The sequence below is a fragment of the Monodon monoceros genome, unplaced genomic scaffold (genome assembly GCF_005190385.1).
Source record: "Monodon monoceros isolate NGI ecotype Baffin Bay Population unplaced genomic scaffold, NGI_Narwhal_1 Super_Scaffold_1, whole genome shotgun sequence".
NCBI lineage: Eukaryota > Metazoa > Chordata > Mammalia > Artiodactyla > Monodontidae > Monodon > Monodon monoceros.
The window spans coordinates 52,844,049-52,860,508 of record NW_021703765.1 but is presented as its reverse complement, the minus strand read 5'-3'; the positions used below and the strand labels follow the sequence as shown (position 1 = coordinate 52,860,508).

The 16,460-nt window shown below is 39.9% G+C and overlaps 1 protein-coding gene across 1 annotated transcript in view; it reads left to right on the top strand.

Moving 5' to 3' along the window:
• The first annotated feature begins 752 nt into the window (after nt 1–752).
• Nucleotides 753–16,460, top strand: part of MYOM1 (myomesin 1) — a 143,520-nt gene continuing 127,812 nt past the window's right edge. The window contains exons 1-2 of the mRNA XM_029226169.1: nt 753–794; nt 5,927–6,251. Of these exons, the coding sequence (XP_029082002.1) occupies nt 5,950–6,251 (302 nt within the window). The 5' untranslated portion in view covers nt 753–794; nt 5,927–5,949. The remainder of the gene's footprint in view (nt 795–5,926; nt 6,252–16,460) is intronic.

Sequence of the window (16,460 nt, the reverse complement as noted above, 5' to 3'; positions counted from 1 at the left end):
ACAAAGAAAGAGAATCTCTTGTTAAATAGACTGACCCTATTCTGACTTTAGGAAAGATAAAACTTGTTGCTTTGTAAAGGCTTTAGTTAATGAATAGGGAATCAAAGATTCAAACTTGAAGCTATAACCTACTTTGTAAATTTTCCTGAAATGAGAGAAACGGTGATCGTCAAGCCAAAATTTCCACCATGTGTGACCCATTTTTTACTTGCTTGTCTCTAGTTAGCCTCGTGTTCTTTTTTCACCTTGTGTCTTTTAAATGTATTGTACATGGGTTATGAACAGCACATCCAGAATCGTATCTTGGCATTAAAATTCCATGAAGTCCATTTTGGGAATCAGATTACTGCACCTATTTTTAGCTCTCAACACAAACCACTCTTTCCATTATGCTTTTAAATATCCTGTGATAAAATTATATTGAAAATAGCTCTCATAGCCAAATAAAAATCCTACATTTGGTTTAATCAGGCCAGAGCCATTGACTGGCATTAATGTAATTAATTACTGAGGCAGCTACCTGCCAGGGCCTCCTTCTTCCTCTTGGTTTAGGACTACCCTCCCCATTTGGTGCTATATTTATCTGCCCTCTTGGCCATAAAAGGCTGGCTGTGTGGCTCTGACATTCTACAGCCTGACCACATGCATTATTTTTGAACTGGCCCCCAGGGTCCTGTCTTTAGCCCTGCCTCTTAACATTTTCTTGGATTCAACCTACGTGGGTTTTTCATTCTCTCATCCAGCTCCACAGTCACGTCGGAACATTTCCACCACCATCACTCCTTTGGAAACTGGTAAGTGTGACCTTGAGGCAGAAGAATGCACTTGATATTTTATGTGCTCAACAGCACTGCAGTGTGTGTGGTTTCTTTCTGTCTTCTGAGCTCAGCAGTTTTCTCAAAGAGATGTCAGAATAGCAGAGAAATAGGAAAGTGGAGCTCCAGGGAAGGAAAACGAGCGGCAGGGTGCCAGTTTGTGCTGGCACAGCTCTTCTCTCAGATCAGTGGATTCTTTTAAAATTAAGCTACTGTTCCTGGAACTATAAAAAGATAATAGCTGTCTCAGATAGAACTGTAAGCGTGAGTCAAGTACTCTTTCCAAGTTACAGTTCAGTGGTTTGGTTGAAACCTGGAATGGGTAAGGTAACAGGAAATCATGTGTTTTCTATCCTCCATACGCCTACAATACTCCTTGATTACATATTAGATCAAAAGGAGTAAACTAGCTCTGAAGTCACTAGTCTCTAATTCAGTGATTTTGCTCTGACAGAGCCACGTGGATGAATGTAAGGGTACATTGGGTATTTCTAATCGGAAAATGGTTAAGCAATATTTCAGAGGCAACAAAGAGCCCCACATCATGATCCTAAAGTTAGTATTTTCTGTGAAGAATTTTTATCAGCTTTCAGCCTCTAATGCCTGTACAAAATATCATGTCACAGTTACAACTATGGAGTTACTGTCTCTTCCTAAATTCCCAAATTATTTTCAGGAAAAAACACAGGTCTTAAAGGAATGGAAGACAATCAAACCATCTTTCCTCCCAATACACTCTAGCTGTCATGTGTTGGGGATAATCCTCACTTACTTGATGAGGAGAAGGTAGTTGTACCTTTGTTCCAGAGGTCAGAGCTATGACAACCAGCTGAGTTGACATAAGGCCAAAGCCTGTTTACTTGTAATATATTATCTCTGTACTTGGAATATTAAGTATTATTAAAAATAAACATATTTGGGGAAAATAGAAATAAAGCGAATGGAAAATAGAATTGAGGCAAGACATTTAAAGATTTTATTTTGTGAAAATAACAGCATTTCAAGTTATTTGGGTTCTGAATTTAGCTTATAACATAATACACAGGAAGGTCATTCATTATTTATTTGGACATCATTCAAATAACATTTGCTGTGTTGCAGTGTAGTATGTATCATTACAGAAGCTTATCAAACATCTTTATAAATGCCTGATCATATACTTCTATATTTATATATTCAACCCTTTTGTTTTATAAAAATGTATCTAATAATAATTCATTACACCTGATCATCATCCTGTATATTTTAGAACAGAAAATAGCAATCTATTTAAGGGTTGAAGCAAAGTTGCTTGCTGGTAGCTATTTTCTTCCTCTTGAGAAATGCCATGTAGACTGATATCTTCCATGAGTCCTAACATAAATATTTCTGGAATGAAGTTTGCTGGATTTTCTTCTCTAGGGAATACATGCTGACTCTTTAGTTTAAATAAAAAGATTTAAAATATGGTTCGGAAGAACCTAGGGGCAGGACAGGAATAAAGATGCAGACATAGAGAATGGACTTGAGGACACGGCCGGGGAAGGGTAAGCTGGGACAAAGTGAGAGAGTGGCATGGACATATATACACTACCAAATGTAAAACAGATAGCTAGTGGGAAGCAGCCGCATAGCACAGGGAGATCAGCTCAGTGCTCTGTGACCACCTAGAGGGGTGGGATAGGGAGGGTGGGAGGGAGACACAAGAGGGAGGAGATATGGGGGTATATGTAAATGTATAGCTGATTCACTTTGTGATACAGCAGCAACTAGCACACCATTGTAAAGCAATTATACTCCAATAAAGATGTTTAAAAAAAGTAGATTTTTAAAAAAAAATTTTTAAGAGGTGAAAATTTTTATTAGGTGTTGAAATAAAAATACAAAAAATTGAAAACTTCTCTACACTAGTCATTTAAAATCCATTGAAATATTATTCTCTACCTGTCCTTAAAATCACTCCTATCTTCTAAGCCAAGCATTTCTCAAACTTCAGTGTACATTGGAAACACTTTGAGAAATTGTGTAGAATTCAGTCTTCTGCTCCCGCTCTCACCAAAGATCCTCATTTATTAAGTCTGAGGTTTGGCCTGGAAATCCGCAGGACTAATGACAAGGAAACATAAAGTAATAATAAAAGGGAAACAGCTTTTCAGTTCATCTTAGAAACTGTTTTTATATTTATCTCATTGTTTTTAATGGAACTGAATTGAAGAGCAAGCTTGTCTTGTACTTTAAAAGGCTTTCTAAAAAGTAGATTTATTTTTTGAATTTATTTATTTATTTATTTTTGGCTGCATTGCGTCTTCGTTGCTGTGCGCGAGCTTTCTCTAGTTGCATCGAGCAGAGGCTACTCTTTGTTGTGGTGCACGGACTTCTCATTGCTGTGGCTTCTCTTGCTGCAGAGCACTGGCTCTAGGCGCACAGGCTTCAGTAGTTATGGCACGTGGGCTCAGTAGTTGCGTCTCAGGGGCTCTAGAGCGCAGGCTCAGTAGTTGTGGCACACGGGCTTAGTTGCTGTGTGGCATGTGGGATCTTCCTGGACCAGGGATCGACCCCGTGTCCCCTGCATTGGCAGGCGGATTCTTAACCACTGCGCCACCAGGGAAGTCCTAAAAAGTAGATTTAAACTTGACAGAAAATGTGGCAAGTTTAGAAGGATTCAGTCCTCATTTAGAATTTTTTTAAAAGATTTGAAAAATTTATTACAACTAATTTCACTTGTAAAAAATTTAGGACATGCACAAAAGCATTAAAAATGGAAGAGGGGGGCTTCCCTGGTGGCACAGGGAAGCCTGCGCGCCTAGAGCCAGTTCTCTTGCTACAGAGCCAGTGCTCTGCAGCAAGAGAAGCCGCCTCGATGAGAAGCCCGCGCACCGCACCGAAGACCCAATGCAGCCAAAAATAAATTAATTAATTAATTTTAAAAAAATGTAAGAGGGGGCTTCCATAAAACCACTACTTCATCCAGGGTTGTCAATATGGCTGATACGCTTCTGTCAGTGGACAGATTTTTCAAGAAAGATAATGCAGTCTGAAGTCTCTCCTCTCTATGCTAAGCAAACCTATTTTTGACTTTCAGTAGGACTGTTAGGTCATGTTCACAATGCAAACTGCTACACTGATGATTGACTTTCTTGCTGCCTTATGTAGGAAGACTAGAAGCCTTCATATTCTTAATGGAATTTTTCTGCCTTGACACTATACCTTTTTGAAGTATTTGTGAAATTCAAGAGAGCTTGTTATATGACAGTATAAGCATCCTCCAGGGTTCAGTCCTAGGACTTTCATTCTCATCTATTTTCTTTTCAGCATTGAATAGCATCTAAATGCTGGTGAGTCCTAAATGTAGGTCTCCATCCTGAACCTTTACCCTGTATTCCAGAGTCAAATATCCAACTTAATCTCTTAATTAAGTTTAAGATTAATCACTTAATCTCTCCACTTGGGTGTCTAGCAGGTATCTCAAATGTAGAATGTCTCAAACCAGTCTCCTGTTCTTCCATTCTGAACTGCTCTTTTCTTACACTCCTGGCTCATCTCAGTTAATAGCAGTTTTAGTCTTCCAATTACTCAAGCAAAATCCTTGGAGCCATCTCTCATTCCTCTCTTTCTTTCACACCCTAATCCAGAACTTTCAGCAAATGCTATTGCTTCTGCCTGCAAAGCATGCAGAGTCTGATCACTTCTCACACTTCCACTGCTACCACTATAATCTCTGGCCTGGGCTATTGCAGTGGCCTTTATATTAATTTGCTAGGGCTGCCATAACGAAGTACCATAGACTGGGTGGCTTAAACAACAGAAACTTATCTTCTCATGATTCTGGAGATTAGAAATCTGAGATCAAGGTGTCAGCTGGGCTGGTTTTTCTGAGGCCTCTCTCCTGGCTTGTAGATGGTCATCTTCTTGTGTCTTCACACAGTCTTCCCTCTGTATATGTACATATCTGTGTCCTAATTTCCTCTCCTTATAGGGATGCCAATCATGTCATATTGGATTAGAACCTATCCTAATGACCTCAGTTTAACCTCACTTCTTCTGTAAAGATCTTATCTCCAAATACAGTCACATTCTGAAGTACTGAAGTTTAGGACGTTTATATATGAATTTGGGGGGGGATACAACTCAGCCCATAACAGCCTTCTAATTGGTCTCCTGGCTTTCACTCTTGTCTCTCAACAGTCTATTCTCAGACTCAGCAAGAGTGATTCTCAGCTCAGAACCTTCCAGTGACTCCTTAGCCCTTTCAGAATAGAATCGAAAGTCCTTACAGTCACCTACAGGACACTACACTATCTGCCCTCCCCACCCTCCACCTCTCTGACATCATCTCCTATACCTCTCCCTGCACCTCCCTCACTCCATGCAACCTCACTGGCCTATTTGCCATTCCTGGAGTACAACAGGCAGGCTCACACCCCAGTGGCTTTGCAATGGTCTTCCAACCAGAATACTTCCCCCCAGATATTCTCATGCTCAGATGTCACTTTCGTGCTCAGTCATCATCATCCCTAATGATGCTGTTTAAATTGCATCCCATCCCACTTTCCTGTTTTATTTTTCTCTATAGCATTTAGCAGGTTCTAATATACTTTACACTTTATTTTCTCTATTTGTCTGTCTCTTGCAATAGATCATAAGGTTGTATATAGGCTTATCAGAGCAGGGATTTTGTTTGTTTTGTTCATCTCTGTATTTCCTGTGCTGGAATAGTACCAGGCTCAAAATAGGTTCTCAGTAATTATTTGTTGAATGAAAACCACGTTGGCTGGACGCAGACTCTCCATCATTACATATTCTCTCAGATGAAGCCCCTGTCAGAATTAAATGCCAAAAAATTAGAAATATATGCTATGAAAGGTCTAAGGAAAAAGCACAATAGGGAAACTTTGTAAAGATCTCCTGGGTATTTAAAAAAAGGAGAAGACAGTACAATGATAGGAGGGGGTACATCTGGGCTATGAAGCAAGGAGTTTATTGAGTAACCAGCTAAACTAACCTTCACATCAGTTTCCACTTACTCTTTGGAACAGATAAAAGAGTATTAATTTTTACATGTTGGTTTAGATGACTTGTTCTGTTGGGTTTGTTCCTTAATAGTTCACCCCCAAACTGTTGCTTTCTTGTAGATTGCCTGGTTCCCTGGGGGCACATGATGTCTCTGCCTTTTTATCAGAAACTTCACGAGCACTATGATCGCAGCTACCACAACAAAAACCTTCGCACCACCATGAGCCAGTACCAGCAGGAGAAGAAAAGCTCGGCCATCTACACCCACGGCTCCACTGCCTACAGCAGCCGCTCCTCCGCTGCCCACCGCCAGAAGTCCGAGGCCATCAGCCAGGCATCTGCCACGTCCTACCAGCAGCAGGCTTCCCGGGCCTCCGAGTTTGCCCTCTCATCTGCTGTCAGTCAGAAGGCTGCCTCAGCCTACGACTATGGCTTCTCCCACGGGTATGTCCAAAGCAGCCTTACAAATTTAGGGCAAAGCCACATTCTCTGAATAACTTCCCCATGTCACATTTTCTTATCTTCTTACTGGCAGTCCTACCTTTAAACCAGGTATGGAGCAAGGCCATGTTTTGGGAGGCCTGGGACTTATGTCTACGATTTCCCTTTACCTTCCTTCTCTGAGTTTCACAAAAAGCTTCACAGCCACCCTGGGATGTCTTGCTTGAATTGCCATCTGTGATATTGCTAGAAGCAGAGATGTTTTGCCGCAAGTCGTGTTCAATATTCAGCAGCAGCAGAGCCAGGAAACCTCATTTCAATACTCACAGCAGGTTTCCTCGTCCTGAGAACATTTCAACTTAGATGAGAATAGAATTTTTTTTTTTAAAGAAATGCTCATGCAGAGTCTTAACTTCCAATTTTATTTATTTCTTTTTAATTTATTTATTTTATTTATTTATTTTTGGCTGTGTTGGGTCTTCATTGCTGCGCACAGGCTTTCTCTAGCTGCAGCGAGCAGGGGCTATTCTTCGTTGTGGTGCACAGGCTTCTCATTGTGGTGGCTTCTCTTGTTTCAGAGCACGGGCTCTAGGTGCTCAGGCTTCAGTAGCTGTGGCTCACGGGCTTAGTTGCTCCGTGGCATGTGGGATCCTCCCTGACCAGGGATCAAACCCGTGTCTCCTGCATTGGCAGGCGGATTCTTAACCACTGTGCCACCAGGGAAGTCATAGATGAGAATAGAATTTGAAATTCACAGACCACAGGATCCCAAACTACAGCAGAGATGTGTTCTATTCTTTCAATATATGAAAGCCAAGGTTAAAATTCCGAGCTATTATTCAAGCAGCAAATATTTTCTTTAGCCAGGGCATTTTATAAAAACATGGCCCTATCTCAGTCAGCCTAAGAATACCAGGAGCAAACTGGTACTCTGACAAAATTAGATTTAACCCATTGCAATGAGGGAATCCACACACCAGAGGAAAAGAGAGTTTCAGTAGGATTCTAGGAAGCGTGGAGTTTAGATGTAGGTCTGGTCTGAAAAATGAATCCAGTGTCCTGCTGCTTTGGAAACAGTCAAGTTGAGATAAATGAGGACTGTTGTATCTAGAAACCTTTTATGTGGAGCTCAGCACCTAGGCTGGGAACTGAGGCTGCTTCTCTGTCAACAGCAACTCCTCCACACAAGAAGGCAATACCTCATTCTTCCTGATAAAATTTCAAACAGCAAGCCTACTGATAATGTTTGATATTAGAGAAGAAAGTTTCTCGGTGAGCCTGTAGTCACTCAAAGAGAAAGTTATCACAACCCTCTACTGCAGCAGCGTCCCCGGGAGACACATTTCCTGTGAACCTTGAGCTTGGTTTCTCTGTGTTTGTTGTTCCAGCCTGATAAATGCTGGACAGATAATTTCTCAGTCCAAGCCAATTTTTATTTTCTCCATATCCAGAGCAAAATGTGTCATGGGGATTAAAACACACTTGCAAGATTCATGTGATTTTATTAGACATCTATCTATAGTCCACAGAAAGAATTGCTGAACTTCAAAACATAAAAATTCCTGGGCTATGTGATCAGTAATCACCTGCTGCCTCAAACCTCCTCCATCTGGCATAGGTTGCATTATTTGTTCTAAACAGATGTAATTTTGTCTTACAAAATTTAAGTCCACAAAATACCTGTTAGGGCAACTGGAAAAGGTGTTTATTTCTGGGAATTAAAAAAGTTACTGAGGAAATAATATGGTGGCTTGTATGTAAGGACAGTTTCTGAAGGCAGAAACGCCTGAATCCCTGTGGGTTTAAGCAGTACCTGATCCACGGCTGTGATTCCTGGGCACTGACATTGACCTCCTGGGAGCTTCTGCATGTTCAGTACCAGAGTCTCTGGAGTTTACCTGGAATGTGTGATGGCAACGTTCTGAAATTCCACTTAAAATGGAACAGGATTGTTTTGCAATCTCACTTTCATGGGTCATGTGTGCCAGGGGATATTCATAAGGACCTCAGATTAGCTGCACATATGGAAATATTGTCAGTGAGGAGGTGAACTCACTTCTTTTAGCTCTTGTTTCAAATACCTACCTTCCAAAGGAAATAGGAATGAGCACCATGCTATGTGACAGTATCATTGTGTTCTCCTGAAGAATGTCCTGTACATATGTTTAAGAACCTCATTTAGGAAACAGCTGTCCTGTAATAGAGAGGATTATGTTTTAAATATCCATTTTCCTGGTCTGTCTGTGCCAAGTCTATAGAAAATGTAGAAAGTGGGTATTTTTATTACCATACAGTTGTTAAGGTAACTCCTTGTGTACTTATTTCATTCCCCCAATACTGTAGAGGCTACAGAGTTTTATGAATCTGTAATTCAAAGAGTTTTACTTCTTAAACTCTATTGCTAAATTTTGTTAAAATTATTTTAATTTTATACAAATTCTTTTTTTAACCACAGATGCAATATTCATATTTATTTACAATCTGATAAATTATATCTAACATTAGTAATTGAAATTTTGAGAATCTTTATATTTTATCCAGAAAACATTTGCTCTATATTATCTTTGGAAGACAGCCATTTTAACTATAAAGAGCCTCAGATAATAAACTTTCTGTAGGCAGTAGAACTGTAATTATTTTTCTATACTCGACCTCACATCTTCCTTCTTGCTCTATAAGTATTTATGTAGGTAAGTAGGTATTTATTAATGGCTTGCTATGTTTGAACAACTCCACTTAGTAGAAATGTAGACTTAGAAACAAGAAAGGGAAGAGGATGTCAATATTTTCTCCTTTGTGTAATGCAATGTAAAAGAAAAGAAAGCTAACCTAATCTGAGGTATATTTTAGTTTTTCTTATTTTAGACCCAGAGCTAACAGGAGCAAATGATATTCTTTGAACATTTCAAAATCTTCATAATTCCTTCAGGTTGTATTTTAACTTTTTCAAAGTGGATCAATATTTCCCCTGCTAAATGAAGTCCCTCTTTGGTTGCGAAGAGTGTTGTTATTTAAAACTCATGTGGGGTTGGAAATGCAATTCTGTGGAGTGTATATGAACACTAGGCTTGATCTATTTTTAGCCTCTGCTTTGTAGTTAGATGTCCAGTAGTAAAGTGGAAACTATGGAGATTTATACATGCTCAGGACTTGGCTGACCTCAGTTAAGACTTAAGAACAATGGCTTGTTCAGAGTCAGTGTGGTTTTTAGCTCAGATTGGTTTACCAATTGCATTCTGAGCCAAGGGTTATAAAATAAATTCTGGAAGGCTTATTCTAAATGCTTTAGTTCTTAGTCACAGTGTGAAAAAAAAAAACTAAATTAAAGAAAGTAATTCAGGAAAACAAAATGATACAAGACTATTGTTTTATGTTAGTAATTCACAAATACTATTAGAGATGAAAGGAGAAATGGTACTCATGACCACTTCACAACCATTAGGCAAGGGTTTTTAGCCTCTGTCCATGAATAGGTTTCAACAGAGTTTTGGATGATCTCAAATTATATGCAAAATTAGGCGCAGATGAAATTTTTTTTTTTTTTTTTTTTGCTGAGAAGGACTCTAGCTTTTATCAGATTCTCAGAGAACTCTGTGGTTCAACAAAGGTCACAACCACTGCACTAAAAAGTCACATATAAATATCAGACAGCCCAGTGTGTGACCTGAGGATCCCTTTCTAAGGAATTAGGATGAAATAAGGAAGATGTTTACAGGGAATGTGGTATATGGAAATCAGGGTGCCATCCTTTCTTTTGAGTAAGATGGAAGTAAAAAAGAAATATTTTGTTATACTTGATAAGTAGAAATGAATAACTTCCAGAAACCAGAGAACAACACAGCACAGTTCTTGGGTGATGGGCCCCTCAACCCTCTGTGGTAATGGTAGGCAGCAGATTGTCTGATTCTAAACAGATTAAAATCCAGCCCATATGATACCGTTCAGCATAGCATTCTCTATACCACTTTACAGTAACTCTGAGAAGTAGAAATTATTATCCTCATTTTTAAAATGAGGGAATTGGAGGGACTTCCCTGGTGGTGCAGTGGTTAAGAATCTCTGCCTGCCAATGCAGGGGACACGGGTTCGAGCCCTGGTCTGGGAAGATCCCACATGCTGCGGAACAACTAAGCCCGTGTGCCACAACTACTGAGCCTGTGCTCTAGAGCCCATGAGCCACAACCACTGAGCCCACGAGCCACAACTACTGAAGCCTGCGTGCCTAGAGCCTGTGCTCCTCATCAAGAGAAGCCACCACAATGACAAGCCCGTGTACTGCAACGAAGAGTAGCCCCTGCTTGCCACAACTAGAGAAAGCCTGCGCGCAGCAACAAAGACCCAACGCAGCCAAATAAATAAATAAATAAACAAATTTTAAAAATAGCACAAAAAAATGTACAAAGAATAAGAAAATATTTTTTTTAAAAAAATGAGAGAATTGGAGACCAAAGAGATTAAATGACTTTTCTTCCTTACACTAACAAATAGTGGAAGAGTGACTTGAGCGCCCCAACCTACCCCAAGTCCCCCACCCTTTCTACAAGTTCCCAGTAACTCCCCTTGACTACATGGCTACCATATTTTTCTTGAAGCATCAATGTGTAGTTTTGCATTATGCTTCCTTTTCTTTCCCCTGCTTCTCCTGGAGAAACCAAGATTTAGAGCAGGGAACAATAGGTAGAAACAATAGCTAGAAAATCCCAGGGGCACTATGAATGCCAAACCTGGAACGTTACACACTCTTTAACTGTCACTTAGAATCAGACCTGAGACTCACAAGGGCTCTGGAAGACACCAGTTTGGGGATAAGAAAACTGAAACATGAGTGACTTGCCCTGGGCACCGTGCCTAACCTTAAATTGTGCCCCTTACCTACACTCATGTCACATTGTCACATTGATTGACCCTTGGTTGTTACCCAGATCATAACCTCTTTTGAAACTTCTAGACTTTGCAAAGAACGTGCTAATGTTCAAACCAGTTGTAATTCTCACAGAAGATACCAATGCTAAAAACAGAGACCACAAAACACAAACCCCTGTCTTTTATTGATGGATCTGATTACAGCAGGGACTGAGGGGGACCTGAAGACTTGCTCCCTTTCCCACCCCAGTGTGGTTTCAAAAGATGCTACCAAAGAAGTCTGCTGCCTTGTGGACATTTGTGTGTCTTGACCTCAGCTATGGGTATCGGATTAGTGTCCATTTTCTATATCTCCATTTCTAGGTGTTGTAACATAATGGCAAGTGGATAGTCTTTGGGGTCAAACAAGCCTTTACTTACATGCAATTACACTTGCGACTTTGGATATGCCTGTAAACTCTCAGTTTCTTCATCTGTAAAATGAGGAAAATGATTGTTGTTCATGTTGGCAGCCCTAAAAGAGATAATCATGTAAGGTGTGTAGTATAATAGCAGGCACATAGGGACCGTTTAGTGAGGTTTAGGTATTGTTCATTCATTCAGTAAATATTTACTGAGTGCCTCCTGTGTGCTAAGCACTGCTCTAGGTGCTTGGGATAAATTACTGAATAAATCTGACAAAGATTCCTGCCCTCTTGGAGCATGGAGAGATAGGTCATAAACAATAAATACAATAAAAAGGACAATGAATTTAAATCATGCTAAAAGGTAATAAATGTTATGGAAGCAATAAAAAATAGAATAGGGTAAGAAGAATTAAGATATATCCTCTTCTCTAAAGAAAGGTTTAACTATTATATATAAGGAAAAGGCAACATAAGTTTCTGGGTAGCAAATAGAACATTCTGGGATTTGTCTTCCAGAATTTAAGTACTAAGAAAATGATGAGTCATATTACTTCCTATATGACAGGAGAAGATCAGGGGAAACATCTAATGAAAGCAGAAACCAGTTATTCTTTTTTATTCTGCCCAGAAATGGACAGGTTTATTGCCAGCTCCTTCTTTAAAAGGCAACTACTGAGTTGTGTTCTGAATCCCCCAAATAAACGCTGCGTCCAAAGAGAGACTTCACCACTCATCAATCTCCGACACACATTGCTGTAAACCTGCAACTTGTTTGCGGAGAGAGGACTGGGAGTATCATTCCTGGTGATACCAGTTTCCTACAATTGGCAATTTGTAGATCCATAGAATTGGGGAATGGCAGGAAGAGACCACAAGCTCATCTAATTCAAGCCCCTCCTTCCACAGATAACATACACTGAGGCCCAGAAAGACGTGATTCATTCTCTGCTTCATTTGCTTTGTTTCTACATTGAAAATACTATTCATCAGGCTCTTTTGCAGGTCAAATTAAAGTTTAGATGATACAAGATACCCCCAGAATGGCATTAATCTTCCATAGGCAGGTGAATCAGGCTGTGAGAAGGAAGACATGTCCCCTCATAGAGTGGGAATAGAATGAGTAGCTAGAGGTGGAGGAAGGGCCATGCAGTTACCTCCCATCGCTCAGAGGTAACATGTTAACTCTGTCCACTGCTGGCCGAGCAGTGAGTGTAACTGAGCTTCCCCACAGAGCTCTCCGAGCTGTGGGAGCCCAAGGAGCCCTTGCTGCACGCTTGACCTTTTCCACAGCAGCCTTTCTAGATGAAACAGGAGATGGCAGGAGCACCTCAAATGAGGAAAGTAACCTTCATGCAAAGTCTAGTCAACCCTAGCGACCATCCTCAGAGTGGGGTGGAATGTGGGTTTCTGGGCTGCCTCATAAATAAATTAATAAGGCTAACTTTTACTAACCCTGGACAATTTTCAGTCCACAGACCTAGACTCTATAAGGCATCTCCTGATGTTATGGTCAAGTGTCCTGCATAATATATCTAGGAAATATAGAGTGGACTCTTTCACTTCTGCTTAAAAATGGGCCATACTCACTCAGTCGGGTTAAATTACTTTCTAAAATAGCCAGGAATGGATAGAAACTGAAGGGTGTATGTGATAACCATAAAGATTTGTCTCTCAGTGTTTAACCCACTAGCTTTTTCTAGAGCATGACTATTCTAACATTCATGTTGAGAAGTGGTTCAGACCCCCCTGGTATTTGTTTTTAGATCATGGCTATCTATACATTAGCTGTGGCAAATTACTAAAAAGGAGAGTAAAATGTTACTTGTCAGCGGAAATTTAAATAATGGAAACAATAAGGCCATAAATAGAAGAAAAATTGTGGTTATATTACTATTTAAGTAACTAAAATTTTTTAAAAACTAAAAATGAGGTATTTTGGCTTCCCTGGTGGCACAGTGGTTAAGAATCCGCCTGCCAGTGCAGGGGACACAGGTTCAAGCCCTGGTCTAGGAAGATCCCACATGCCACAGAGCAACTAAGCCCGTGCGCCACAACTCCTGAGCCTGCGCTCTAGAGCCCGCAAGCCACAACTACTGAAGCCTGCGTGCCTAGAGTCCATGCTCTGCAACAAGAGAAGCCACCACAATGAGAAGCCTGCACACTGTAATGAAGAGAAGCCCCCGTTCTCTGTAACTAGAGAAAGCCCGCACGCAGCAACGAAGACCCAAAAAAGCCAAAAATAAATAAATTAAATATAAATAAATAAAAATAAAAAAGATATTTTTATGTTGAGAGACTGAAATAGAGAGGAAAACAGGATAACTATAAGGTAAATAATGCAAAGACAGAAAGAATGGCCAAGGGACTGTTATTTATTATGATACTGCATGTCAGTAAATTTCAAGGATGATGTTGATCAAACTAAATTCGTGCTTGTATCTTATAAGAGACCTTTTCTGGAAAGTATATTAGTGAAAAAAGGACTCAAAGCCTCCTGCTTATCCACTAACTTTGATGTTCTCCTGAAAGTTCCTTAAGTGTTTAGACTGAGAAACAGGAGAATCAAAAGGTCAGTAGAAAGTGTTGAGGCTGACATGATACCCATACCAAAGGAGGAGCGTAGGACGAAGCTGCTGTATATCAAAAGTAGACCCAAAACAACCTTTCACAAAACCCAGGGAAAATACAGTCTTTCAAGTTTTGCAACAGGGAAAAATGCAGCTGATAGAAAGATAGAAATGAGAAAAGAGACTGTAAACTCCAAGTGCTTGTTCCTGACCCTCCAGAGGGTTCTGAAGATGAAAGAGATGGACCCTCAGATCCCAGAAGCCCTGAGGAGGAGGGGCTGACCAAATGACCAAAGACAGCCAAGAAGGACAGTTTTCTAGAAGCTGACCCATATTTCAGTAAAACCACCACCTTTTCCTCCCTTCTGGGAAACAGCTGAGCATTTTGTTTATATGCAGCAGTGCTAGGTTGTAAATATATATGAAGAGGCGGTTTTAAAGGAAAATTGTTAGAATAATAAAAATGAGTTCAGTTCCTTTGTGGCGACTCGGTAAAGTATAATGGCAACACATAGATAAGTCAGCAATGAAAATGGAACTTCTATTTTCAAGCTTTTGCACATATCTCTGTGTCATCCTGAGATGACTTACCCATCTTTTAATGTCCAGCTCTTCCACAAAGGATTCCCTGATAACCCCAGACAGAAATTGCCTCCAAGCCTGTGAATTCAGCTTTTATTTGCTCTAATCTTTCTGCTTATCTGCCTGCCTTCCTTCTGTCCTTCCATCCTTTCTTCCATGATTGACGTAATTCAACACATCAGGCCTGGTAGCATTTACTCCCCTACTAGATGGTAAAGCTCTCAGAAAACAAGAGTCTTATTTTATTTTATTATTTATTTTTGGCTGCATTGGGTCTTCGTTGCTGCGCGCGGGCTTTCTCTAGTTGCGGGAGAGCGGGAGCTATGCTTTGCTGTGGTGCGCAGGCTTCTCATTGTGGTGGCTTCTCTTGTTGCGGAGCATGGGCTATAGGCATGCGGGCTTCAGTAGTTGTGGCTCACAGGCTCTAGAGCACAGGCTCAGTAGTTGTGGCACACAGGCTTAGTTGCTCTGTGACATGTGGGATCTTCCCGGACCGGGGCTCGAACCCATGTCCCCTGCATTGGCAAGCAGATTCTTAACCATTGCACCACCAGAGAAGTCCTAACAAGAGTCATTAATTTACCTAATTTATCTTCATATCCCCCTCCCACCCCAGCTTCAAGCACGCTACTGTGCACACAGTGGATACTAAATAAGTTTTCTGTTGAATAAATGAAATTATTACAGAAAGTTAAGGCTTTCTGTTTGAAGTGAACCTTCTCTTGCACATTCTAAAATATCAGCTGGGTTGTGTGCTAAGTTTATGGTTAACATTACAAGAAACTACTCTTTTCCAAAGCAGCTATACCGTTTTACATTCACATACTAAGGTACAAGGATTCCAGTTTATCCACGTTAGTTATTTTCTGTCTTATTTTTTATAGCCATTCTTTTGGGTGTGTAGTGGGATCTCATTGTGGTTTTAACTTGTGCTTACTTAATGGCTAATGATGTTGACCATCTTTTTAATGTGCACGGTAGCCATTTGTGTATCTTCTTTGGTGAAATGCCTGCTCAAATCTTTTGCCCATTTTTAAATTGGATTTTTTTCTGCTTATTATTGAATCATTAGAGTTATTTAAATATTTTATATACAATTCCTTTATTAATGTTTGCAAATATTTTCTCTCATTCTGTGACTTGTCTTTTCATTCTTTTAACAGTGTCCTTCAAAGACCAGAACTTTTACATTTGATGAAATTCAGTTCATCACTTTTTTTCCTTTTTTAATCATGCTTTTCATGTCATATCTAGGAACTCTAACTCAGTATCATAAAGAATTTATCTTATCTTCTGAGTTTTATAATTTTACTTTACATTTAGAAATAATCCATTTTGAATTAAATTTTTTTACATCTTTATTGGAGTATAATTGCTTTGCAATGGTGTGTTAGTTTCTGCTTTATAACAAAGTGAATCAGTTATACATATACATATGTTTCCATATCTCTTCCCTCTTGCATCTCCCTCCCTCCCACCTTCCCTATCCCACCCCTCTAGGTGGTCACAAAGCACCGAGCTGATCTCCCTGTGCTATGCGGCTGCTTGAATTAATTTTTTGTATGTGATGTTGAGTAAAGTTCTAAATCCATCCCTTCACTTATGGATATACAATTGTCCCAGCACCATTTGTTGAAAAGACTATCCTTTCCCCCTTAAATTCCTTAGCACCTTTATCAAAAATTAACTGACCATAAGTAAAAAGGTTTATATATGGACTCTCAATTCTGTTGCATGGATCTGTATGCCTGTCCTTATGCCAGCACCACACTTTCTTAATTATTATTGCTTTA